The following is a 27,797-nucleotide window of genomic DNA, read 5'->3' as shown; positions in this document are numbered from 1 at the left end:
GCTCCTGTGGGCAAAGTGAGCAGACAGTTGCATCATCCTGCTCTTGCACCTGTTCTGGAGGTTTTTATTTTCCTCTGCCTCTTCTGTGGCTATATGGATGCTCAGACAAAAAAGGGAGATGGAGTGGTTTAACAGTAATGCAACAGTGTTTTACAATATTTGAGTATAAAAGCACCAGTTTTAATGAGTACATCTGGAATTATTAAAATGCATAGCAGTGGAGAAACAAAAGAACAAGTTATTTGTTTTTATTATAACTGGCAATTTACTAAGAAGCAGATTGTTGTTAATGAAACTGCTCAAATGTGTAAAATGGGCAGGACTTGTCTCTACAGTTCTCTAAGGCTGAAATTCAATCACTTTGGTTAATTTGTTATTTATCCAGAATGTTTTGTTTATTATCTTATTGTCCTTCACAAGTAAATTAGTGTATAAATTTCTCTGCTCCTCACCTTTCTGATTCTATGGTTATAGAACCTGAAGGTATCAACTTAAATAATTCAGCAGATGCTGCTCTCTCCCTGTAACCATAATTTCAGGCAGGATCTTGGATACTTTTTCTAAAAAGATTGTCAGAACAAGTCTTCTTTCCTGGATGCTCTTTAAACCACAGTCATGGTGTGCCACCCAGAGTTGGGATAGTAGAGCCTGGGCACAAAGTGGCTTTGGAGAGAGGGTGAGGTCCTTTCCTGTCAAGTATCCCCTCCATGTTTCCCTAGAGATGAGTTACTTTAAATACAGCTTAAAAATAAATGTATCTTCCCATGAAAAAACACAGGGAAGAAAACAATGTTTTCAGTAGCTACATAGATACAATGTGTGATGGAAAATTGATGCCTAATATGGTGCAAATGATTACCTATGCTGGTTTTATTTAGCTATGACTCACTTCTAAACAGATCATTCCTCATCCTGCAAGGGACAGAGTGGAGAGAGGGATAAAGAATATCAACCCAGCCCCAGCTTATCTTGCTGGCAACACAAGAAGGCTTCCTTAAAATGTCCATTTTCCCTCTTCTGTGGTGACTTCTACTGGGATTGACATTCCATGTCCCACTCTACACGAGATAACAGTCTTCATTTCCTCATGCCAAACAGTATTTTTAGCACATATTACAATTCCCTAGATGGAAAGCAAAACCACAATGTTGTACCTCAGTCCAATGGTATCACTTCAGGCTACAGCTGGTACTTAAGTCATACATCCTTAATTATATCAGATACATAGTGGGATCACATTCTGTGCCCTGGAAGGTTGCTGCGGCATGTCATGTGTCAAATCACACCACAAGCAAAAAATATTCACTGTACCTTTTTTGGGCACTTCTTGCAAAATATGACCTATGTGCACATTCCTCTTCTGTGCATGTGTAGGCAGACAGGCACCAGAAGTGAACTTGGGCTCTGAATCCAGAGGTGCTCTGTTTGAGTCTCTCCCAGGAGTTGATTTAGTCACCCTTTCCAGCACAGCATGTACATCAGTGTGGTGAGTTCCAGCCTTGGAGCTGGTGCCTGGCCTTCAGGTACTGCACTGAGTCACTGCTGAGCCCAGCCCCTGCTCCTGGCCCTCACCATCTTTTCAAGGATGATGCACCAACCTTTATGAGTTTTTCCCTGGCTTAAGCACAACCAGAGCTCCACATGACCACACAAAATGTTCCAGCAAACACAGCGGAAGGGAGGATGACAGCATGTAGCTGTAGGGTGGGAGAGGGTAGAGGATTCTTTCTTACAAAAACAGAACTGAACACACCAGAACTGAAAGCATTCATAAAACTACAGATACTGCTGACCATCAAGAGCATGAGCAACCTACCAAAAATACCCACTTTGTACTTGTCTTGCTTGAAGACAGGTACAGATGAAACTCTTGGGAAAAAAAATCTCTGGAATAAACCATGATATTTCCTGAAAATAAAATGAAATGTTGCAATGAGACCTGATGTTCATGGAGGCTTAAGAGACACAAAAAGCATCTAGACAAGGTGTTTTCCATGCATTCTTCTGCCTGTATATTTCTGGGCTGTCTCATTTTTATGCTCACTATGGAAAAATACAATCTCTAAATTTTTATATCTATTTTTTTCAAAACCAAAGGATTGATAAAGAAGAATCCCTTGTAGGTTTGGGGATTTTAATTTTTTTATCTGTAAAATTATTTTAACATCTTGAAATTATTTTACAAATTCAGAATTGTACCACACTGAGAGTTACAGGATTTTTAACAAACAAGATTTGGTTCAACCTCCATGTTTTTACAGTTAAGAAAATGGACCCTGACTTTTCTGTAAATAACCTTTCAGAGAAATTATTCACAGAGCACACAATGATCAGAAAACATGTTTGCTATTTCACAGGGACAGCTATAGCAGGAAGGGAAGAGACTTCTGACCAGGTACCCATCAAATGATAACGAGATATGTGACCCTCCTTATAGAATTCTGGAGCATCTGTTTAAGAGTAAGTTCCTGCAGGTATGATTTCAAATCCTGACCAGAAATTAGTTCTCATCCACAGCTGTCTAAAACCCAAATAAGTTACCTCAGGTTTTTCACATTGCTTTGTTCTGGCAGGAAATACTAAAATGTTTGCATGTCATGGGTATTGTAGGTGTGCAAATCTCGGCCACTAAATAGAGCTTGATATGGTCTTGTCTACAATTTTAATACAGCTGAACATTTTATGGAGTAGATTTTAGAAGAGGAATTACTGCTGAAGACCTCCAAAAAGAGGTATAGCCAGTGAGTGCTGAAATTCTACCATTCCGCAGAGAATATAAAATTACTGAGTATTGAATATGTATTAAGCGTGAGCAAATACTTCAAGCTTATAATCTTGTTACTGGTCTTTATTCGTATTTGGATCTAGTTTGGTTCAGTAAAATGAAAGGGTTTAAACTTAAAAATATTTTTCTGCTACCATTGTGACAACTTCTCTTTGTTTCTTAAACAGATGGGGGATGCCTCGCCAAGAAGAGTAGAATAAAGTTATGCACACTGACTTGTACTGGCACAAGTGCTTTTACAAAGACTAAATTTCTCACTGGAAAAAAAATTACAGCTATGAATTTGAAGGTTGTGTTAAATGACTAAGCTCAGTTGAAACCTGATCAAAGTCCTTGCAACCTGTAAGTATTCTTAAAACTGACAAAATTAACAAAAACCACATATCATTTAATTACATATCAACATTATTGCAAATAATTGGATATTACCTCCACTTGTTACAGATGGAAACTTGAGTTGAAAGACAGATCTCTGACTAGGCAGGCCCTCCCTGGCTTTACCTTCCCCCTCCTGTCTTTCAGGGTTCTTAGAAAGGGAAGAGACAGGGTGTATGTCATGTTTACATTGACCTGCCCTCTCCTGCAGCTGTTAGCAGGACACTCTGCAGGGAAGCTCGTGTCTTTTACAATCTCCTAGTTTTGTTTCCTAATCTATCAGAGCTTAGGTTATGGCAGAGGGCATTTCTTTGGCTGCACAAAATAGAGCAAAGGGGTCCACTTGTGATTATATATATAGGGGTTGATTTATTCTATGAGGGGCAATTTGTTACCCTCAAACTGTGCTGTAGATCACTAAACATAAGTGATCCATACTGCTTCAAGTTTTCTGAGTCGTTATGCTTTAGACTTTAATACAGATACTCAATAAATACCATGGTGGAGGTAGAGCTGTACCCTGCAATGATTCCTGGAAGAAGAGGTTTCAGTGATCCCTGAAAGAAGGTCCTTCCTTGTCTAAAGAGGAGTGTTAGGAAGCCTACACAGTGCTGGGGATTTTGCCTGTCCTTTCACTGTGCTATCAAGCAGTATGTCAGCATTTTGGGCAGCATTCCAGATGTTTTCTCAGTTACTTCTGGTGACTCCATGAAATTAGTTCTGTTTCACCAAAACTTACCATTATTTACACCTGTTTCCAGGGCACACCATCCTTGGATTATCACTCTAGTATGATCACTTACCTTCTTATTCCTCACTGCTCAGGACTGTAATGCTGGAGAATGCAGTAATGCTGGAGGAAGGTTACAGAGTAAGCTTCTGCATAGTTGAAAGAGACAGAAAACTAAAGGATCTGCAACCACTGCATAAATAAGCCACTTGACACCTTTAAAAGCTTCAACTTACTCTATTTTTGGAATAAAACTAGCATCTGTGCTGACAGCTTACATGCCAAGTTTCAGCTTGATGCAAATTTGAGAAATCCTGAATAAAAACTGCTAAATCTCAAGAGCACATAAACACTACCTGATCCTAACTGACATTCAAAACAGACAGTAGCTAAGCTGCAGTATTTATATAGTACACTACTTCATACTCTGAAAGATAGAAACTAATCTTCTTTAGAATGCTTTAGTGTACAACTGGGTCACCTGAAAGGTTATTATAAATAGAACTACTTGGATAAATACAAATTACATTATAATTTGGTATCACTGTCTTGGGAAAGAGCCTGTACTCCTGCAATGCTCTCCAGCAAATCAGGCACCTTTATACTCAATAACAGTTAATTCTGCAATATCAGCTGAAAATGTGGGAGACTGTGTATTGGGTTGAACCTGGCTGGACGCCAGACACCCACCAAAGCCTCTCTATCACTCCCATCCACAGCTGGACAGGGGAGAGAAAATATAAGAAAAGATTCATGGGTTGAGGATAAGGACAGAGATCACTCATCAAATGCCGTCATGGGCAAAACAGATGCAAATTAGAGATATTAACTGAATTTATTACTAACAGAATCACAGCAGGATAATGAGAAATAAAATAAGACCTTCAAAACACCCTCTCCCACCCCTCCCTCCTTCCCAGCAGTGAAGCAGGGGAGTCAGAGAGTTATGGTAAGTTCATCACACATTCTTTCTGCTGCTTCTCAGAAAGAGGAGTCCTTCTCCTGCTCCAGTATATTTTCAACAAGTATTATAATTTATACAGGGAATTGCTTCAGCTGTTTATTACCGCTTACTTATATTCAAATAGTGTTTTGTAACTCCAGGATTTCTCTACTGCCTTACTGTGTGTGCTCAGGAACTCCACTGAAGGTGAAGGCTTTTGCAAGAAATATCAAAATATTTATGTTTTAAGGAGAATAAGTGCAGGAAAATTTTAAAGGGAAAACATTTCTTGAAAGATAATTCAGGAGAGAGCCAAATATATGAACTCTATTATCTAGACCAATTCTTTGCTTTTATAATGTTTCTGCCCCTACAGTCAAGCACTGTGGTGGAGTTTTCTTAATACAGGGATACAGTGTAGGGCAAGGACAGAGGATGGATTATGAACCACTTGGTGCACATTTCCTCTGAAGGTGAGAAAAGCAAAACAGCATTATTTGTTCATTCATTGCATCGCTCCTTTTATCCCACACAAACTGTGGACAGTTTTTTGAGGTTTTACTAGAATAGATGCTGTTTAAGAAGGAACAAGTTTTGAGTGAGTACAAGTATTTATGTAAAATAAGCTAGACAGTATCCATAAAACACATCTTGATCTTATTTACTTACATTTGTGGGGGTTTTTTTTAAAGGCCCTTGGTAATGCACTGCACTGAGTGCTGCCTGCAGCCATGTGCCAGTGGTGCAGGGTGCTTGACCTGGTTGGCCTGGTCCTGAGCTGGGGCACATCAGTGCCTGTGCTGCAGTTGGATCCAAACCAGACTCCTGCTGAACATGAGGAAGCAGATTTTGGTACAGCTGTCCTCAGGGCTTGCTCTGCTGCAGGAACAGCACCACTAACACTTGCAGAGGCTTGTCCTCTACTTTGAATTCCCCTAGGGTTGTAGCCACAGATGAAAAGCAGAGGTGATTTATCTTACAGACCAGCCCGAGAAGTGTGGCAGGAAGGTTGCAGATTCATCAGCAAGGACTGCACCATTCAATGGTAGGGCAGCACCTTCCCCAGCCCTCTGATTCTAGCTACCATCATCATGTGTGCCAGAGGCCTTTCTTCCTTGGGAGACTCAAGACCTCCACAAATTCAGACATCCCTCCTATTTGTAGAAGTTAGCCATTAATAGGAAAGGCAATTAGAGTCAGCTAACCAAGATACTGGAAGAAGCAGGCACTGTACCCATCCCCATTTAGACATTACAAAGGAAATACCATAGGCATTAAAAATGTGAAAGTCTTGACAGTCTGCAAGCATGCAGCTCTCAATCCTGCCCAAACCAACATATGGGGTTAACACTGTCATTTGCCCTAACAATTTCAAGGATACTCACGCAAATCACTGTATACATACTCTTATCCCATATTTATTACCTTTAAAGCTCGAAATCTAGGTACTTCCACCCTGTAAGACATGTCTGCGAGCTAATAAGTAATTTCCAAACATCAGGAGCCCCGAGTGCGGCGCTGTCTCAGCGAGGCCCCTCCCCTGGAGAAGCCGCTGAGCCGGCGCTGGAGGGAGCTGCAGCCCCGGCCACCGCCGCCTCTGCCGGCACCCTCTGCTCCCCCAGCTCCTCCTAGGCAAAGAGGACGAGCCTCTTGAAATCATTTAAATTGTATCTCTCGCTGTCACGTCAGTTCAAGAACGCTGTCTTTTTACGGAAATCAGACTCGTTTGTTAACCACTAAGTAAGAGGAGATTTATAAAGCCATGCTGAATAAATGTTAATTCTAACAGTTTACCATTTTAGAGGTCACATGACAAAAGTACAGCAGCTACTTTCTGAATTAAACATTATTACTGCCACCTCATTTGAACCTTCTTTAGCATGGCATGTTTGTTTCTTATTTCCAGTTTGAATAGAAATGGGATAAAATTCTGTGCCTAGAATCTGCCTCTATCTCATTTTAAAATAAATTCCAGATCAGACATGACAAAAGTAGTAGACTATTTCCCAGCCTTAACAGCTGTCCCTTGCTGTACCTTGGAGATGACCATGCTACTGCCACATTCTGTACAAGAGAAATTAACTGAAATTCAGATTGAATAACCAACACCAGCTTTCTGGAGAGACTAAATGGAAACCTTAGTGAAGCTGAGAGGTCACTAAGTGAATGCTCTTCACTTGGTGAGTTTTTCTCTTGCCATATCTTTCTTCCAGTGTTTGCCTAAACTGCATTATCACAGATAAACTCCCTCTGAAAAAGCCATTGCATTTCTAATGATTTCTTTCAACCCAAAGGCCCTGTTCCATGGCAAGAGGTAATATAATATTCACCTTATTCAGGCAGACAAAAGTGAGTTAATCACTTACCTAGAAGATAATATATAGCTTAGGCACCAGAGTCCATAAGCCTTTTTCATTTGGCTGGAACAGCTGTTACACTTCACCAGTCAGTGATGACAAGGAACTCAAAGTGAAAATGTAACGATGCCAATAAGACAGAACTTCTGATTACCTCTTCCTTCTCTGTACTAGGAATGCCCAAGCTGGATGCATCCCAGCTGGTGATGTACCTTCAATCACACGTTTACCATTTGCCAAAGAGATGTAATTGTCTGCCAAGACAACCCAACTTGCATGTAAGTGCTCAGATGATTATGCAAGTTCTTTGCACCATTTTTTTATAAATGTTTATAATTTTATGTTTTAAATGAGACTTTTCAAGTACTGGAGGATAGCCAAAGGGTAAGTGAGAGCAATAGATTCATCTAATATTAGTCACAAGGGAAATAACATGGACTTAGCTTAGGAGGGTTTGAGTGCACCTTGCTTATGTGCTTCTGGAATAAAAGGAGCTTTTCTCTCTTGCAAATGAAGGCATGTGATACAGGGACTATAACAGTAAGCCAAGCTCAAGGTTGACATATTTTCAAATTTGCAGCAAGAATAACAAATATAAATGGACTAGCTTTTAGCAATGGCAAATGGATTCACAATCATTTGGACTCTTTTGGGCAAAGTTCTTCAAGTTTATGCCTTAGTCCAACTTCAACAGAAATTTGTGGCTGCAAAAAGGGGAGGTTGGACAAGATTGGGGTCATCCCTTAAGCTCTGAGGTTGTGCAGTCTCAGAACAGTCATGACTTGAGAGCAGACGTGCACTTCCAGCTCCCCTAAAGGATGATGTGGGCAGGTGGCACAGGAAGGTACCACAGCTTGGGAGTTAGCAGGCCAGTGGGTCCAGAAGCTACAGTGTCTCTAATTTTTGTGATTCACATGGCAAGTGTGGTGAGCTCTCTAACTGTATTCGGCAGAGTAACAGGTGGATTTCAGTGGCATCTTGCCTGAGTTCTGCTAACAGGTCACTGAGAAAGATGCTTCTTTGTAAAACATTTCCATTTCAATGAATCAGATCTTTCTGTTGAAACAGAATGTTTTGCTGAAAACCTGTTATGTTGGAAAACTCCCAGACATTTCTTTCTCTCCTACTCCCATAGAGAGGAAATGGGCTGTCTCCAGCCTTTGCTTCCTCTTTTGATGTTTCAGCCATCCTGTGCTTCCCCTTCTGCCCACTCAGGGTCCATCTCACAAAGGAAACATCTCTTAAATAGCCCAAATATTTTGTACTGGGAAGTGTATGAGATCCTTAAAGGGTGCAAAGAGAAGGAAACAGTACTGCTCCAGAAGAGAGACACAGTACAGGTATGTGATGGGAATACGTCAGCAACTGAATGGGAAAATTCAGCCTACCTTTTCTGAAGGACCGTGTCATTTTGATTCCTGAAATACCAGTTTGCCATTTGATGGCAAACACTAGTAAACCATTTGAGGATTAGGGAAAATCTTGTAACAGCCCAAACCTATACCCTGATGTTCCTGAATTAAACCAGGGGTGATTTTGGCTATAGCTGAATTTGACTTCTGACTACAGAGAAAAAAGTGAGATCCAATCAGTATTTGTCATGACGATGCTAGGCAATTTAGGGAATTTAGCCCTTTTTATTTTTTATATTTGTGTCTCATTCCCAAATGCCAGTCTCTGTGAGTGTATCTATTACTTGTAAGCATTTGGTAATCATTTGTGAACAAATGTTAGCATTTGGTCTGGTTCCATCTGTCATTCCTAGTGGCGGTCTGTGCCTGGCCACGTCATTGCACAGATATGTACCAGTGACTTTTCCCCCCTTCCTGACAACTCAAACTCATTGGATAGAAGAGATATATTTGTGAAGTATTTTAAAATAAGGTGTCAAGGAGGTCTTATTCCAATTTAAAAGGTCAACATCCTGCTAAGGCAGGACGGTTCTTCCATGAGTACAAGGAAATCTGTTCAGGGTCACATGCTGCCTGTGTCCCCCCACAGTTATTCAGGGGTGATACTGCAGTGTGCATATGTTTATCTGAGCCAGCAGCCTGGTGTGCCAGCATGGGGTCGAGCGAGTCTGCAAACTCCTCCGGGAACAGAAAGAACTGTAGACACAGCCAGTGTGTACTTGGGTATGAGCAACAGTCTTCAGTTGAACTTTACCTTGGCCCCTTTCACCAAAAAATTCAGCGAAGTAGCTGGCACCGTGTGATTTAAGATTTTTAAGCAGTTTACAAGAGATGTAAAAAATCAAGGGAAGTGTCCTTTGAAATACACGCATTGAGTGTGTTTGGCCCCTTGTCAAGGCTCCCAGGCCATCTGGCCAACAAATTCATAAAGTCTGTAGAATGGCAGTTACATACTTCTGTTTAGTTTTGAAAATTGTGTGTGTGGTAAATCCCACAAATCTTACTCCAAGAATGTTTTTACCCTGTTTTCTTACTGTTTCATTGCCCACTGCCCCAGTTCATCACTTTGCCAACAAATTACTGCAGGGTCTACATGCATCACCTCATTACATGAAGCACTGTTGCTCCCAGCTAGCATCCATCCATTCTAGAAAACTGAAAGCCTATTTAGATCTACTTTCCCAGCTGTGGTTATATCTTTTACTCCCTTGTGGATCTGTGAATGATATTGAAATACTTCCAGCTTCAAACCCTGGGCACCAGATGTATGCTACATTAGTTAAAAGTAAGAAAACGTGTTTGCTAGTTCAGTATATGGTCATTTTGCTCTCTTACAAAAATAGGAAGAAATTTTTGTGCCTATTTTCATAATTGTCATGAGTCAAAATATTCACCTGAATTACTTTACTTCAATAGAGCACTTCAGCTTCAAATAGCACAGGAGAGCATGGACAAGAGAAGATGATGTCTTTGATGTTGCATTAGCTTTTTTGTGAGATAATCTTGGTAGAAAAGTATTTCAGTGTTTTTGACACTGTCAAAAATCAGGCCTTTCAAGCTCAATGGAACTGAAAAAATTATGAATTTGTTTCTGTACTTGCCTTTCTACATATATTTTTTTCTTTATTTCATGTCTCTTTGTAGGCTCAATGGTGCAAATCCTTCCATGTTTTAAGCTGGCACAGCTCCACAAAACAGTTGTGCCAATTATTTCTAGCTGGGGACTGCCACTGGGTGTAAAGCTGCTTGTACTGAAGCTGTTGAAATTACTATCATTATGTTGTTTCTTGGCATGGAAAGGAAAAAGATGAGTGAGTGTTTGGGGGGCTTTGTTTTAAGTGCAACAGGCCGCTTATTCATGCAAACTGCTGAAAGCCACTGCAAAGTAAACACAGCAAGGAGAGCGAACTTCTTGGAAAACCAGATCTCATATTTAACTTGATAAGGAGACAAAGTCATTTCTTAATGAAACCTAAAAAACCTCCAGGTCTGCCAGTTCCTTCAGAAAGGAAAAGCCTTTTTCAATGTATTAGATTAACACTGCAGTACCTATTGTGCCATTGCTTTTATGACTCTTACAGAAATATTTCCCACAGCTCCTGCAGGAGCTACTTGTGTAGTGCCAATGCTCAGGAAAACCATCACATGGTTTTCCTCCACCTGAAAAACAATTTTGAAGATTTGTTTCACGTGGTCTGTAATGCTATTCACACTTTGTTCCTGAAGCTGGGAGAAAAACTCTTCTTCAGACACAAAATTAGAGTGGTCTGAAGGAAACTTATTTCATCTGGCAGCTAGTGGTTTGAAGAGCTTAAATTGGATGTAGGTTGGTGTACACAGCATTGTCTCCTTCTCACACAGCAGGGCTCCTGCAGCTTCACACACCAAGCCAAGTGGCAGGTCAGTACCATGCCAGTATGTGTGACATCTGGTCTAGATGTTGTCTTGCAACCAGTTTAACATAGCACCTCTTCTGAAGATGGTATTTCTTCGCACACTCACATCAACGCTCCAGCGCAGCCAGGGAGCTGCCCTGAGGCTCTGACAGCGGTACCACCTCTGGCTGCCCGAGACCTGCCCGAAGGGAGGGCCAGGACCCAGCACTGCACAGCCCTGGTGCCGCTCTGGCTTTGCCATCAGAGACAGGACCACACATTGCTTACACATTCATTCCTCATGATACGGTGCAGTCCTTCGCAATAAGGCTTCCACTCCACCATATGGCATAGTGGGCACCGTGTTATTTGGTCAAAGGTTGGACTTGATCATCTCGAAGGGCTTTTTCAACTGTAATGACTGGACGATTTCTGTATTTTTTCATTGGAGCGTGACCCGAAGCGGCGAGGAACGTGCCGTGGGGCGAGAGCGCGGTGTGAGAGGTGCCACTGCCGGCACGGCCTCGGGATGGTGTGAGAGGTGCCACTGCCGGCACGGCCCCAGGGCGGTGTGAGGTGCCACTGCCAGCACGGCCTGTGCCGGCAGAGCAGCACACGGCACCACCCGGCGTGATGGAGGCGCGGCCGTGCCTACCGGTATCCGCCCCGAGAGCCCTTCACCCAACTGTATATTTACATCTATTTCATATATTTATGTTTATATTTGCTTATTACTCGTCTATTTCCTGGTCGGCACTACCGGGTCCCATCAGTGCCCACACCCGGCCAGGCACCCCTTGCCAGGGCGGCTGCGCCGGGGCCAGCCGCAGGCCCGCGCCGGTTCCTGCGCCGCGGAGTTTCCGCCGCCGTGTCCTCCGCTCCCCCCGCGCCGCGCCCCGGCCGCCAGGCGCGTTTCCACCAGCCGCCCATGAGCAGCATGGCGGCGGCGGCGGCGGCACTGGCAGTGGCCCCTCCTGCGGCCCGCGGTCTGTAGGTGGCGCGGCGGCCGAGGGCGCTCCCGGGCAGCGGCTCCGGCGGCGCCTCCGCTGCGCCGCGTCCCGCGCTCCCCCTGCTCGCCGGGGCCGCGGCGGGGGCGGCCGGGCTGCGCTGCGCTGCGCTCCGCCCCGCCGTGCGGGGGTGTCTGGGCGCCCGGGAGCAGCACGGCTGCTGCAGTGCCGCGGCGGCCGAGCGGAGCGGCGGAGCTGAGGGTGCCCGCGGGGGCTCCTCGGAGCGAGGGGAAGAGGAGGGCGCGGGGTCGCGGCTGCCGACGGCACTGGGAGGCTGCCGGGAGCGGGACCATGTCGCTGCAGAGCCCGCCGGCTGCCGCCGAGCTGCCCCCCGGCCCCGGCGAGGGGCATCCGCCGGGAGCGGAGCTGAGCCAGGGCAGCGCCGCGGCCCCGTCAGTCGAGGATAGTGGCGAGGAGGAGGAGGAAGAGGGAGAAGGGGAGAAGGAAAAGGAAAAAGAAAAGGAAAAAGAGGGAGAGAAATTGCCGCCCATCCCGTCGGCGTCCACCGCGGCTGCCGGGGTAAGTCCCGTCGGCGCCCGGGCAGCCGCCCGCGGGCCCGCCTGTGCCACTCCGTGTTCGTTTGCTGTGTTTGCCGCTTTATTTGGGAGGAGAAAGGGAAGGGAAGAATCATCGTCTTCATTTTCTTTCATGTTCTTTTCCGTTGAGAGGCTTTCATTCAAGTTTCTTAAAAATAACAAGTGCATCTCTAAGCAATGACATAATGAAGCTATAAATTCTCCATCCACTTATAGTTAACATTTTACAACGGTCTGCTCTGTCGGGTTAGTCATGACTGAGGGTTTGCAGCATTGTGAATGTTCATTAAGGGTTCTCGGGGGTGGAGGGTTTCAGCTCTAATACACTTAATGGCGAGAGAGGTATCCGGGAAATACTTCTGTATTTTTTACTTTTTCTTTAAAAATCTTTCCCGTTTTTTTGTGTTGAAAAAAAGATCACGGAACATTTTGATGAAATGATGAATAAATTAATGCAGAGAAAAAATGGGGGAAGGATATTTGCCAGAATAACTTCCTTTCAGAAACCTTTTTTCAGGTTTTTAATTATACCAGAGTTGTGCTTTTCTTTCTGCTGACCATACAATATTACAGAACATAAAATTTTCCTGACATGAGTTGGATATCTTGCATAGCTTAACATTAGAACTTGTGGTAAGTTGCTTCAGTCCAAAAACAGAACAAAAATGTTACTAATCTTGTAGCAATACACTTAGGAGATTTTAGTTCAGCAGTTCTGATAGGCATCGGATTTATTAGAAATTATCATTTAAATTATCATTTATTTAAATTAATAATTTGAATTTAAAAGATTACACATGTAATATTTATGACTGTCAGGAAATAATTGTGATGTTAAACTAAGTAATTGTATGCAAACTCCTTGGCGCAATTCTGCCAATTTTGTGTTTTGCCTAAACGTTCCAATCTTCTGAAAGACTTTCAGCTTTGTAAATCTGTCAGAATGTGCAAGAATATGTGTATTCTTGTGATTCAAATACCGATTTGGTGGGAGAAGTCTGTACTGGACGAGTGCCCAGGAGTTTTCTCTACCTTTGAATATCTCCACCTTAGACTTTGAATGATAAAAGCCAGTCCCTTAGGATAAAGATACAAGTGCTGGCCTAAAATGTGTCAGGCTTAGCTCAGCTAAAGAAAAATTTGTGCCTCTGGATGGGCATGTAGAATTCCAGCTACCTTAAAGAATCAGGAGAACTTCTTTGTAGCTGGCCATGCGTCCTGTACCTCTGAAGTGTCGCCCACAGGCAGAAGCTGTCTAAGTGGACCTGCTGCAGAGGAGCTCAGACCTGGCTGGGTGTGCTTGTGTGTCAGGTGCAGGGCAGGGTTTGAATTTACCAAGAGCCTTTCATGAGGCTCAGTAGCATATTACAGGGGGAGTAGAGAGAGTTTTGTGGAGAGATGTCATAGACTATCATCAAAGAGGTGGTAGTTTGGATGTCAGCATTCACATTCTGGAAGGAAACTTGTGGAAAGCTAAGTAATTTGCTCCCTAATAAATGGGAACATTTAGAGACTTCTGTAAAAGAAAAACAGTCCAAAGTTACACCTTTCAAGCTATGAATGGAAGGGAAAATCCTGCTTCTAGTGCAGCCTGTTGCACTGTCAGATGCCTTTTGGAAATCTGAGTGTCCTCCATGTCTTCTTGCACAGGGAAGAAAATCTTTAAATCTTTTTGTCCTCACTAGTCTTTGCTTGCTATATACATAAGGGTCTTGAGTAAGCAATGTTAGGGCTAACACAGGACTTTCCAGAAGCTCTTCTAGATGATCTTTTGTCTCTTCTGGGAAAGCAGTCTGTATGTGCTCTGAAACATTTTGACTTGTTTTCACCATTTTATTTAACTTCAATAATGAAAAATACAGTTTTATAAAGTATAATGCTAGTAACTCTCCAGTCTTATGGAGGGCTTAGTGCTTTGGAAAACTTCCACTAAGAAGCCAGCAGAGTTGTGGGTTATTAGTATGATCTTAAAAAGGACTAAAGATTACTTTGGTCCTCTTACTCCCTTTAAGCATATTCATTCCTTTTGGGTAGGTGGGAGGGGAATGGTGGATGTTCAGTTTTCTGGTGGCAGTGTGCTTGTAGAGTCTTAACCTCTAAAAGCTCAGTGACCTCCTACAAAATTTTTAAGTATGACATGGTGCTGTGCCCTTGCCCTAGATTACTCCCTCAGGGGTTGTCAGTTTCTCATTAATAAGCATGAAGTTTCCCTCCAGGACCTCCCAATAAAGCCTTTGTCCCTATGTTTGTCTAATATTGTTGGAACTGTACTTGAAACAGGATGATGGAGTTAAAGAGGGGATGCAGATTTTGTTCTTTATGATCTCTGCTGAAGGAGGTGGCAGTAAGGAGAAAGTTCTTAAGAAACTGTTCACCTGTAGTATTTCAGTGACATGGCTGGAGTAAAACCTAGAAAGCTAAATCAGTCAAAAAGGCTGTCACAATAATTTATTTAACAAAAACTCCTTTTTTTATTATCTCTGCTATCTATTCCTTATTAATCATAATTAGACTAGTCAGTGCTACAGAGCTTTTCTGCTTGGAGCACACATTTTGTGACAGAGCAGATTAACCTCAGATCTGGAGTTGTTTAAAAGTTCTTTTTCAGTCACTAATGTTTGTCCAGGGTCTGTTTTACTCCAGTCACGTACCAGATGGTTTTTTAGGAGTCATCTTAATGATATTTCAAAGGTTAAAAAAGAACTAAAAAGAAATGTTAATCTGAAAATGGCACTGGTAGTTACATTTTATTTTGGAATGTTTGTTGCATATAAGGAATTGGAACTAAAAATTGAAATTTGGTAAAAATACAAATTTTGTAAATTGGAATTTGATATTTTTGAAGCTAGAAGTCCTGATGATTGCTCAAATTTACAATTTAGTGAGTTATGAGCCATGGAAAAATAGCTGTATGTGCCACAGTTATTTAAAATTTCTGGCAGTGTACCAGTTTGCGTACACTGCGGTGTGGTAGGTTTATGGGCTGTATTATTACCCTTCTGGTGTTTTTTCAGGATGTTGTGGTGGAAGTGAAATGCATTTCTTAGAACTCTGACTGCCTGCCTTAGTCTAAGTGTATTTCTGTTAAGGGAAAAGGGAAATGTACTGGTTCAAAAATTTTGAGAGGATATTACATGAAAACGTATATTCTCATTTGTATAATTAAAGTTTTGATTTGTGTGGAAACATTTTTCTAACTGAGAGCACAGATGCCAGATATCAGGAAAATGAGTCTTTAGGTTACTGTGAGGTTGAGAATCATGATGTGCAGGAAGTGTGTGTATGTTTTTTTGAGTTGATCTACCTTCTGATATCGATTGATGACTTGGAATTGAGATAAAAATTAAAATATTCATCATGAGATTTCTGTCATCTTGGGCAAGCCTCTTAACCCCACCTATGCTTTGCAAATTCTGTAGTAAATAACTACAGCTAATAGGACCCAGTGCTGATTAGCCAACAGACTAATTGGCACAATCCTTTGAAAGTCTGATGTGTGATTTCACTTCTGTTTGCTGTCAAAACACATTAGTGCTCAACGCTTCCTAGCAGAGACTTGTGCAGGCCCCTTGGTGACAGCATGTACAGGTGCTCAAGCAGGGAGTCTTCTACCACTTTGTTAGCCAAATTTTGTTGGTCAGCCTTTCTTCAGTGGCAGCAGATGCTGACCATTTTGAATCGTTAGGGAGTTTTACCCAGGTGGTCAGTATTGATCTTCTTTTAGAGGTTAGAATTTTTGGCCCCACATTTCAAGTCTTGGTAAATTTGTCTAAACTACTTGAATATATTAGGGCTATTTGGAAAAAGGAATATGGAACACTTTCTTCTGTTTAAACTGAGCTGGATGTAGTGAGAAGTATAAAAGTAGACATCAAGATGCAGAAAGTTAGAATATTATTGACAGCATCCTAATTGTATTGTGTTTTCCTCACAGAAATCCAAGGATATCTTCATATCCTGCAAATTAATACTTGAGCTTCTCAATGTAATTGAAAGGAATTTTATGGTACCCCTCCTGAGTCAATTTGAAACAAACTTTCAAATCATTATTTATGTTTTACTCAGTTATTACCAGTCTGATTTAAAAGGAATTGAAGAATTCTTTGTAATAACCTCACTAGGAAGATTACTCCAGCAGTAATGTATTAGCCCTTTAGACCATACTGTCATCTTAATTACAGGGGTTGGAGGAAGGAGCAAAAAATCAGTTTTCCACTTTCAGCAATTTCATCACAACTATCAACCAAAAGAAAGAAGACATCGGAAACAGAAATTCGCCTACGCAACTTGTTATACCCAACATCAAAAATGGTAAGAGAAAAAAAGACCTGTTACTTAGTTACCAAGTTTAGAAGGTGCTCCATTTTCTGCCAGTATTTGTATTGTGGTAGTGCCAGAAAATCTAGAAATCTAGATTTCATTAAATTATGCTGTGTTGTACATTACAGCCAGTGAGATATATGATAGCCCATCCTCAGGAGAGCCTGATAGCCATCACTCAGTAGTGTCATAGAGACAAGCTGGATAAGAAAAAACAAATAGATCTGGAGGATGGAATAACTATCTGAAATTTTAAAGAAAGGTACTGTTTCGGCAGTCTATTTGGAGATATTCTTTGTCTAGCTGCAATCAGGCAGTGTCTCTAGAAATTGTCAGAACTTTGGAGGTAATTATTTTATTGCCATCTGAAGGATGGTCGGAAAGAGGCAAGCCTAAGACTTTTATAAGGGAGGCAGTTGCTGAGAGATGGTGTTTTTCAGTGAAGATGAAGGCCAGTGATGGCAAAAAGTAAAATGCACAGGAAACAATTAGTAAGTTCTGAATAGCTTTATAAGTGAGAAGGAAGGTTGTTGTGCTATGGTGAGGTAACAATACTTGATGAAACGATAGGAAGTGTAGCTCTGTATTAAGTATGGTAGGCTAGAATAATGAATGAGATGATGAGATGATGTTGTGGATAGACCTGGAATTTTTATTAGGCTTTTGGGCTAGGAATTCAGTCATTTGGGACTTTTCATAAAAGACTGTACAAACATTTGTCAGCTTTGTATTGATCTTGTCTGTAAGCAAGTCCCCCTCAGGCTTATTGTGCTGTGGCTCGCTAAGTCTTTATAGCACTCAGTGAATTTGAGGCAAGAAAGAGACTGCACTGAGAGATTTCAGTAGTGTGACTTAGAAACAAAACTGTTGACAAGTATTGTCAGTTTCAAAGTTGTGCAGAAAAAGGTGGTTTATAACTTGCAGCATTATATTCTTATTAAAATAATCTTTTATTAGTCCTATTAGCTATAGTGCAAAATTTTCTGCTTTCTATCAAGGAGATTTTCTTCACCAGATTTTTTGATCATTCCTTAAGCAGTCACGCACTGCTCAATCTTTTTACTTGATGTAACTGGGCAAGAAGCCAGAAATTACTGTTTCTGCTTGTCTTGTAATATTGTGTTATTGCTGTTTATAAACTCAATACGTAAATAAAGTTTTCCATTTCTGCTCAATGAAACTCAAGTGATGGATCTTAATTAGTATTATTTGCTGGCAGAAGAGTAAATAAATCTATGTACAAATAAACTTGAATGATGACAAAACATACTGAAGTTGACCATATGTGTTGAAGATACTATTAAAAATCAATTTTAGTATATGTAAATTAAACTGCATATATTTCAAAGAAAATTGCATTGCTGACAGGGTGCAAGTTACCAGCCTAGCACCTGCACCTCAATTTACTGAATTGAGAAGCAGTGTCTGCCAGCAGATGTCTCTTCTACAGATATAGAAAGAGTATTTTCCTCATTTCAGTGTGTTTAGCTGGTTATAACTCAATGATTAATCCATTTAAAATTGAGAAGAGAGAATGAGATTTCAATCCAAAAGCTTGTTATTCTCAGAGTATAAAAATAAGACAAATTCTTAGATTCTTTAAAATCAGTCCATCCTGCTTTCAGAGAATGGTGTTCAATAGCAGAACATTTGCATGGTTGGGCTGTTTGGCACCTTGGCTTGGATTAATTTATTATCTGTATGTCTGCTTTGTTTTTTTCAATTACTACTCTTATCTTAAAATAGTTACAATTCCATCTGTGGGAATGGACAAGGTTCCATATCAGTAATTGATGCCATCCTCAGGGGACTGAGGGCAGCTCTGATCTGTTATCTCATGAATCGTGGCTGAGTTAAGTCACACAGACAATGACTCTGCCATGAGCATGAGAGAAAAGAAATCTGCTTTTGGATTCATGGGACTTTTTTAGCATTTGTTTCCCTGCTGTGATAAATGGAGTAGGCAGCAGTGTGGTGATACTACTTTGAGGTTTAGTTAATTAAAAAACCCAAATCTTCAAAAAGGCTTAGAGGGGTCTTATACAATTCATAGAAGATTTTCATTAAATATGTATGACTTTTGAGAACACTTTTATTTTATATAGCGTCTTTTATCCCAAACATATGTCACAATTCATGTAAATGCTTTAAAAAATGAGCAGCTTAAGTCAGACTGTAAGAGTGTTTGAGGATGTTTGTGAAGACACTGTCAAAATGAGTGTTGGAAATGTAGTGGAAATATTTTTTCATGTTTTGGGTGGGCTTACCTTGGCTGACTGCCAGACACCCACCAAGCTGCTCTGTGGCTTCCCCTCCTCAACAGGACATGGGGAGAAAATAAGATGAAAAAGCTCATGGATTGAGATGAAGACTGGGAGTACACTTTCCAATTATCGTCACAGGCAGAACAGACTTACCAGTTAAACAGAAACAAAACTTAAGACACCTTCCCCTTCCCTGCTTACCACACATTCCCTTGTTTTCAACTTCTCTCCAATTCTGCCAGCAGCCTGATCAGGCATGGGCTCTCCACTGGCTGCAAGGGAAATCTCTGCTCCAGACCCTGGCTCACCTCCTCCTTCTCTTTCTTTTCCACTCATGTGGGTGTCTGTAGGATAGTTTCTTCCTTTTTTTTTTTTAATCTCTTCTCTTTCTCAGGTGCTGTGCAGTTTTTATGCTTTCCTAAATGTATTGTCACAGGGGTGCTACCAGTGTCACTGCTGGGCTCAACTTTGCCCTGTGGTGGGTGTGTTTTGGAACTGTGTCAGACACAGAGGCAGCCTCATCTCTCCTCTCATTGTAGCTTTTGCCAAGTCTTGCCATGCTAATCTGATCAAATATTCTCGGATCAAATAAAAAGAAAGGAGTAGAATAGAAAGACCTTGGCAAAGCACTGCCAATTGTAGAATAGGTAGCCAAATGTATTAAAAAGAAGTGTTCAAAGATGCTTCTGTATCACCACTAATTCACTTTAAGACAAAAAAATTTGTATTTCCCATTTAGTTTTTTTGAGAGATTCTTTATGGAAGCTGTAAATGTTTCACAGTCATCTCTAGTTAAAATTCTGTATCACAGTGTAGAAAAATGGACTGAAGTCTTGTCCTTATATGATAGTTGGACTTTGGTATGGTCATGTGTGAGATTTTTCTTAGCTGTAAGCAGCACCAGTGTTGCAGTTTGTATATTAAAAATTTACAGTCTATATTGGAAATAAAATAAAGGTCAACACTGCTATTTCTATTAGTTAGCCAACTAATTTTCTATTAGTTTCCAACTTTTCCATCATGTCTGCATGTGCACATGGTAAGAGAAATACTTTTTTAAAGAATTAGAATCAAACACTTGGAGTTTCCTTTTTTCCCTAGTACCAATTTATTTGTGTTAGGTGCATTGTATTTACTCTTCTTTACCTTTCTTTCAAGGGAAGGACCTGCCACCTCTTTGCCTCGATGTACGGCAAAAGCAGCGCATGTCAATGGATATGTTACCCCAGGAACCGAAAGCACCAATTCCTCCTGAACCTTCCCTTCCAATTCGAACCAAAACTGTGAAGGATTTTCAGTAAGTTATACTGGTGTTCCTAGAAATGTGCTTTCTTCCTCTCTTTGGAATTCTTTTCATTTTGACCTAATTCATACCTTTGATTTTGTTAATCTCAAGTGAGGAAACAGTTTCAGTAAGACTGGCAAGGAGTTAGTCAGGTTATGATGGTGGGATTGATAACTCTGTTACTGTGAAGACTGTCAAAATATTTTTTCTAGGCTGAAATGTTGTACCACACAGAAAATGGCAAAACATATACTTCAGAATTAGAAATGCAGTGAACATTTCGTTTTGGAAAAGAATATGTATGGCTTATTGTAGCCTGGCAAGTCCCATGTAGTCTTTGGTGTTTTGATTATACTGGCAATTATTTCTCTCTTCCATGTTTGAAATTTTGTGCTTCCGGGGAGGAAAAGGAATGCTTTTTGGTTATTAAGTGTGTATTTGGTGGGAAAGAAAAGGAGATATAAAAGAAAATTTCCAAATAGGTGATCCTTTCCTGGTATTCAGGTGATCCAAAGAGCTGAATTTTTTTCCATATTCAGATTTTTTGTATCTATTGACTATTGCCTCTAGACAACCTGTGGCAGTATTTGTAAAAAACTTCTTCCTTATATGTGATATCTAAATCAACCCTCCTACAGGTTAAAGCCATTAGCCCTTGTCCTGTCCATTTGAATCCCCAGCTGTGAGCCCCCACCAGCTCTCCATTCCCCCTCTCCCATGGTTGCCATCCTCCAGGCAGGGCTAGGTCCTCAGCTGGATCTGAGCAGGCACAGGCAGCTGCTCCCTGTGCTGAGCTGGGTTTGGATTTCCCCGTGCTGAGGATTTCTTGCACAGCCTGCAGCAAAGTGAGGAAGCAGCTTCCAGAGGAAGGCCTTGCACAAGTCCAGGTAGATGATATCATCCTTCCATCATCCAGCAGCACTGTAACCCTACTGTAGAAGACCACCAAATTTGTCAGGCACAATTTGCCCTTAGTGAAGCCACACTGACTGTCACCAAGTGACCACCTTGTCTAAGATAAACCACCTAAGACTGACTGTGCCTAAGATTAAGTTTTATGAAAAATTTTAAAAGAAAATTTTGAAGACCTTCTAGTGAATTTGAGTAGTTTAGGAGCTGTCATACTTACTCTGAGAAACTTTACCATGTCAGTGTAGCTGCAGCTTAATTCTGTTCTGCTAATTATTTGTCCTAACACACTGAACTGTGACATTGTGAATTAACATTTTGAATAAAAGACGTTGCTCAGGTGTATCAAACACAAACTATGCTTTTGTTCTCTTATAATACCATGATATTTAAATGACAAGGAAGAGGTTAGAAAGATACAGATATTATACTCATCTGTCTTCTAAGTGTGCTTAATGAGAAAAGCTTAAAGTTACGGTGCATTTTAAAGTCTAAGTGGCTGGCAAGATCAAACCATTACCAGTATTTGAATATATTTTTTCTAGGGATGATATGGAAAAATCGAAGGCATCGGGAGATTGGAAAGCTGTACATAATTTTTATTCTACAACTTTTGATTCTTTCTTGGAGATAAATGCTGCATTTAAGGTAGAAAATAATTCCTAATACTATTTAGTAATTAGAGTGCTTTGTATTTTCAAAATGTTTCCAAAAATATATGTTAAAGGCTTTCAGCCAGGTATTCAAGGCCACTAAGATCTATTTGTCATGATCTTACCTGCCTTTTATAGAAAATCTGTTATTGCATTCATTTATTGATTCTAGTTAAGCAATTTTATTTCAAGTTTGTGGAGCTTTAAAATCCCAGTATGTAGTTTGTTTGTGACACTGTGACTGTGTAGGTACTTTCTACACAAATTATGGTTTTAAAACATCCATGCTAATGAAGAGGCCCAGGCAAATCTGGAAACAGAAATTCCCTATCCCTAAAAAAAGGTGTGGTATGGGCTCTATTATAGCTGTTCATGTGTTATGATAGCATACTTGGTTTTCCTAGGGAACTGTTATGTTTGTGTTTCTGAATTCCTGCTAAATTATTATTTCCTGCCTATTATAGAGCAAAATGTGCTTATGATAGTTAATATGGATGGTAGGACCTGAGCCTGGACAAAATAACCTGTGACCTTTAGTTAATTAATAAATATTGAATGCTTAAAATTTTCTTGTCTTTGTCTGATAATGGATCAACAACAAAGATGAAAGTTCAGTGTAATTCATTATTTGAAACCCTCTTACATTTTGAAAATAGAATGACAGCATGAATATGTGCAGGATTACTATTGTTTTGCTCTGTCTTTAGCATAGTAATTAAGGAAACTTATATTCTTACATTTTGATAAAAGAAATACTTATATCTGAACATGTTTTTCTAAGCTTGCTGTTGAACTTACATTTTCAAAGATAGCTGTAAAATATTCAAAATGCTTCATGTATTATCTGGCTTACAGAAAGATACCAATTCTCCATTTAATACCATTGAGGACTCTGGAATCGATGCAAAATTTGTGAATGTTGTCTATGATGCCTTATTAAATACTGTAAGTAGAGAAAAATAATTAATGTTTTATGCCATTTATACCAGAAGTTTTTTCCCAGATAGGCATGATTTCTGAAGAATCTCTCAAAACATACTTCAAATGATCCCATGAGAATTGTCATAGAATCCTGACAGCTGCTCTAGTAAAAGAGGAGGAAATTTTTCCTTCTAGTAAAGCATAGTTTATATTGTGGTAGTTTTAAAGACTGCATATCTTAGAGATAGTGCATGGCTGTGATGGGACTGCATGGTGAGAAATAAAGAAAATGTGAGGATGGGAATAGTAAAATGTAGGTCCTGTGCCTAGTATACAAAGGACAGGAGTAGTTTAGAAATTATATTTACAGGGTATAAACGTTGAAAGGCACCATTGGTACAACCCCACACTCACCTAGTATATCTGTGAGAAATATGTTTAGGAGCTCAGCATCATAACACAAAAGCTGTCTTAGCTGTCTTGAAATGCAAGCAAAGCAAACTTGTTTGCACAATACCTTGTACTGAATATGTGTAATTACTTCAGATATTATTTTTCCTCTCCTTTCTTCATAGCCTCAAGATGTTCAGAAGTCAGTCCTAAAAGGAATAATTAATGGTCTACTGCAAGAATGGACAGGGTAATTATAATAAATGTTTGCATCAGTGCTGTGCCAGCACTTAAATCTGCTATATGCTTTACTTTTATTGTTTTAGGCAAAGAAAGAAAAATGTGATGCAATTTATTTGATACATAAGTACTTAATTATTTTTAGCAAATCTGCTGAAATACATCTTGAACTCTGTAAGCTGGCCTTGAACCTCCAAGAGGCTGATCCATACCCATCCATGCATTCTGTCACCAAATCTCAGCTGCTTGTTGCCAGGGCATTTCTTTGGACTTCTTGATTGTGAGATGAATTTAAGAATTCAACTAGGTTAAAACTTATTCTCATGGTCCACCCCCCAAAAGCAACTAGGACAATTCCCTGATGCACAGTTTGCTTCGCAATACTGTTTGTGTGAGGCAGCACCACAGAAAGAGCAGTACAGGATGCAGAAGGGGATAGCCCAAAAGCAGGAAGGTTTTTGGCGATGGTATCATCTTGGCATGAAGTAATAGAAGTGAGAATGCATAGTGTAATTTATAAAAAGGTGTAGCAAGAGACAGTGGCTTGTTGTAACTCATGTGACCTGGTCTTGGCTATCCCTTTCTCCAACTTACACTGCTTTTTGTGCTGTTGCTGCGTGTATTTGTGGTTATGTAAAAGCCTTGATAAACATGAAGAGGTACAGAGGCTGCAGTGGTAGAAGTGTATGGAGAATTCTTGCAGGAAGTATGAAAGAGGAGCAAATAAACTCCTTTATGGTGTCACTTGAGATAGACAATAATGCAGAATTCCCTCTTTGGAACACCTCTGACTCTTCAATTCTGACCTCTTTTTTGCCATCTGTCATGTTTTAAAAAGACAGATAATAAATGGTCTGCTACCTTTAGAGAATTGTCAGAATCTGTAAATGACCTTTTCAGTTTTTGACAGCAGTGAAGATTCTTTAATATGGTATTCTATACATATCAGCAAAGCAAAATAAAATCATCCATGATTTCGTGACTCTTAATGTCTGTAAATTATGGGTCCATATGGTTCTAATTTCATTTGTTCATAGGCCACGAACAAAGGATGATCTTAGAGCTTATTGTATACTTTTACAGGTAAGAAAAATACAGTATTTTTATGTAAGTATGTGTCTACCTAACTTACAATCTATAAACCAGTATACTGTGCAAACAAGATAGTTTGTATAGCTGAGATACTTCGCATCCAATTTCCTGTTGTAAGAATGTGTTGAAAAATTGAAAAAGTATAATGCATGGTGGGAATGGGAGCTTAATAGGAGACAGTTGATGGGGAAAGGTTGCATAGACTAAAAGTATGCACTAACAGACAGGTAATTGTATGCTTTTATTTTCTGGGCTGAAAGGATAACTATTTTACCTATTTATTTGTTCTTATGTTGTCCATATTCCCAGATTTGCTGTATTAGGATGCTGTAACTCTAAAAGTTTCAGTATATGCACTTTCTGATATTGCTGTGACTTTCTCCATTATTGCATTTTATCCAGTCTGTCTGGCTGACTTTCTCCAGTCTATCTGACTGGTTACAATGTCTGATTTCTGTCTGTGGTCACCTCTTACCTTTGCTGCTATAGTTGGCTTGCATTTGCAGCAGATTTCCCCTTTATGTTTTGCTAGTGTACCTAACACCTCTGCACACAAAGAGCAGTTTCTGCTGTTATTTGAGAATATCAAATGGCAGTTTAATTTATTGAGACAATAGTTGTCTTCTCTGGGGTGGTACATACTAACTGTGAATTAAAAAGAATGTCTCCTGCTAAAATGAGGGAATATGTGAACACATGGAATAGAGGGAAAATTACTTTGGATTGATATGGGATAGACAGGAGCTACAAAAGTTTGTATTACTGATATGAAAACCACATCACTTAGAGGAGTGTAGTTTTTGTTACAATGTAAAGAATAATCCAGAATTTTGAGTACTTCCTTTGAGCTACTTGTGGGCTTTCTTTTGGGGGAAAAAGTCATACTTTTACAATAGAGAAGTTGTGTATTTTTTATTTGGCTAGAAGTTGTGAGTTCACATACGTTTACCACTGTCACAGCTGTTTGGTGAACTACTTTCTTGTGTAATTGTACTGGCAACAACAAACATAAGAAAAAATCCTAATGACTTTTTTCCCTTTATGCAGTTTATTAACCTAACACTTTTTTTAATCTTTTTCAGAATCCTCAATTTAGTAACACTTCTACTTATGTCATCTATGCTCACTTGCTAAGACAGATAGCAGCCTTAACAGAAGCTGACCATCATTTCCTAGTGCACTGGTCTAAAAAGTAAAAAAAAAAAACCAACAAAATCCCACATTACAAATTCCATTTCTAGGATTACAATTGTTACTGTGTTTCCATTGATGTTGACTGTTTTATAAATTATATGAAAGTTAATTTAATTGACTAAAGAGATTGGTTTTGTTGCTTTCAAATACATGTGGACATAGTCCACTAAGTGATACTGATTTATAGATGCAAAATATACATAATGTATAAAAATTATTATACTTCTGCAAAAAAGCCTTAATCGCAAAATTACTTATCAGTTATTTTTTGATAACATATGCAAAATAACTTGTGTGTAAATTTTTAGTTATATGTTTACATGGTATTATTAAAACTAACATCTTTGTGATCTTTGTTTAAATAAAGTTTAATCTCCTGTAAATTGCAAAAGATATTGTAATGTTGCTGTAATGTACAGAAACCACAATGGAGCTAGAGGCCTGGCTTCCTAGTGCAATACAGGTGGTGAGAGAGTGCGGTTAGGGCATTAGATGTGTAATTATTTGAAAGAACTCCAATAGCACCTCACTAAAAAAGTCATATGGGGGTAACTGCCCAAAGAGTAGCTCCTAAGTTTGTACGCAGATTGCCTTCCATGTACTGACTGAGCAAACAGTTCTGTTTGAGGTAAAAACAAAGTTTGGCCACATTTGCAATTTCCAATTTCCCTAGGAAATCTTAATTAAGGATTTTCTTCTCTGCAAGGATGGTAATTCAATTTCTCTCCCCCTCCCTATGTCCAGATTTGCTAAAAATTGTGGTAAAATATTACTTCATTGGAACTGCATTTACAAATGAGGTTTCCACTTTTGGTTAAGGATGCAATAGACATATCAATGTTTTCAGTCTTAAAGCATGTATTAGAAATGGAAACCATTAAAATAAGAGAGCTCTTGTTTAGAAAAGGTTATTTTAACATCTCTATGCATATATTTGTATTGTTGTGCTATTGTGGAAGTGGTGCAGCACGTAATTTAAAATGGCACAAGCATATGAAGCATATACCACTTTTTATTTAAAAGGACCATATATCTCAAAATAAACCAGAATTCCTCAGTATTCAGAGTGAGGAGTGAAATTGATAAGGATTTTTGTTTTGCTCACTAAAAGTCAAGAACAGATAATTATTCTATTCTTTTTTTTTATTTTTCAGCAGATTTAAAGAGCATAGTTAGGGGTGCACTGAAGAGAATTATCATTTGTCAATATTTAAAAGCATGCTTCTTCAAACTTTACGTTTGGAATTTTGTGTTTATGTACAGGACAAAAGCATTTTTTTAAAAAAATAATTTAAACAATTAAAATTGAATTTGAAAATTTTAATGAAGGAGTTTTCTTAAAAGTATTGAAATGTGATAACAAACTCTAGTGTAGACAGTGATCACATGAGAGTAAATGCAGCATGTTTGTTTTAGGATTTCACAGAAGAGGTTCAAGCAGGTGGTGGAGAGGTTACTGCAATTTATTTCTTTACGGCTGTTTCCTGCAAAACCTGAGGAGTTTCCACCTATGGTGAAATGTACCTGGTGGATTCCATCAGCAACAAAAGTCCTGGCTTTATTTAGTAGGTATTTTTCTTGAACTGTGTGGGCATGTATATGTTTTTATATGTCTATTTTGTGTGTTTATAGGGTTTGTTTTATATACACACACACATATTGGGAGAGGATAGTTTTTACTGCTCCTCTTCTGGGGAAAACTGATAGTGATGGTGACACAGTGCAAACTACAATAAAATGCTCAAATGTAATAAGCAAGAGTTTTCTGTTGGTAAGTATTCCTACTTGCTTTCCAGTAGAGGATAATTGCTATGCAGAATTTTCCTGTGACAACTGAAGATTGATCCAACAGAAATCCACAGAAGTAACCAATGGTTAAGGTTTCCTTTAGATTTATAAAAGAAACTGTCTTAAACTTGTAGCTTCCAGAATGTCTTCTGTAACTCACCTACCCCCACAGAACTATTTAGCATCTAAAGGAAGGTAGGCAATACATGTGCCTCTTATGT

General features: G+C 39.7%; 1 protein-coding gene across 3 annotated transcripts in view; it reads left to right on the top strand.

Moving 5' to 3' along the window:
- The first annotated feature begins 11,983 nt into the window (after nucleotides 1–11,983).
- Nucleotides 11,984–27,797, top strand: part of HECTD2 (HECT domain E3 ubiquitin protein ligase 2) — a 32,988-nt gene continuing 17,174 nt past the window's right edge. The window contains exons 1-9 of one of the 3 annotated variants that reach the window (XM_041461291.1): nucleotides 11,984–12,503; nucleotides 16,702–16,831; nucleotides 20,263–20,401; nucleotides 21,844–21,946; nucleotides 22,807–22,896; nucleotides 23,448–23,512; nucleotides 24,540–24,585; nucleotides 25,677–25,786; nucleotides 27,205–27,353. In XM_041461291.1, the coding sequence (XP_041317225.1) occupies nucleotides 12,276–12,503; nucleotides 16,702–16,831; nucleotides 20,263–20,401; nucleotides 21,844–21,946; nucleotides 22,807–22,896; nucleotides 23,448–23,512; nucleotides 24,540–24,585; nucleotides 25,677–25,786; nucleotides 27,205–27,353 (1,060 nt within the window). In that variant the 5' untranslated portion in view covers nucleotides 11,984–12,275. The remainder of the gene's footprint in view (nucleotides 12,504–16,701; nucleotides 16,832–20,262; nucleotides 20,402–21,843; nucleotides 21,947–22,806; nucleotides 22,897–23,447; nucleotides 23,513–24,539; nucleotides 24,586–25,676; nucleotides 25,787–27,204; nucleotides 27,354–27,797) is intronic. The other 2 variants (XM_041461290.1, XM_041461292.1) reach the window with 2 other exon arrangements.

Source organism: Pyrgilauda ruficollis, unplaced genomic scaffold, assembly GCF_017590135.1.
Source record: "Pyrgilauda ruficollis isolate IOZ18807 unplaced genomic scaffold, ASM1759013v1 scaffold15, whole genome shotgun sequence".
Classification (NCBI taxonomy): Eukaryota; Metazoa; Chordata; class Aves; order Passeriformes; family Passeridae; genus Pyrgilauda; species Pyrgilauda ruficollis.
Note: the sequence above shows the minus strand (reverse complement) of the source record. Positions and strands in the feature narration are given on the sequence as shown.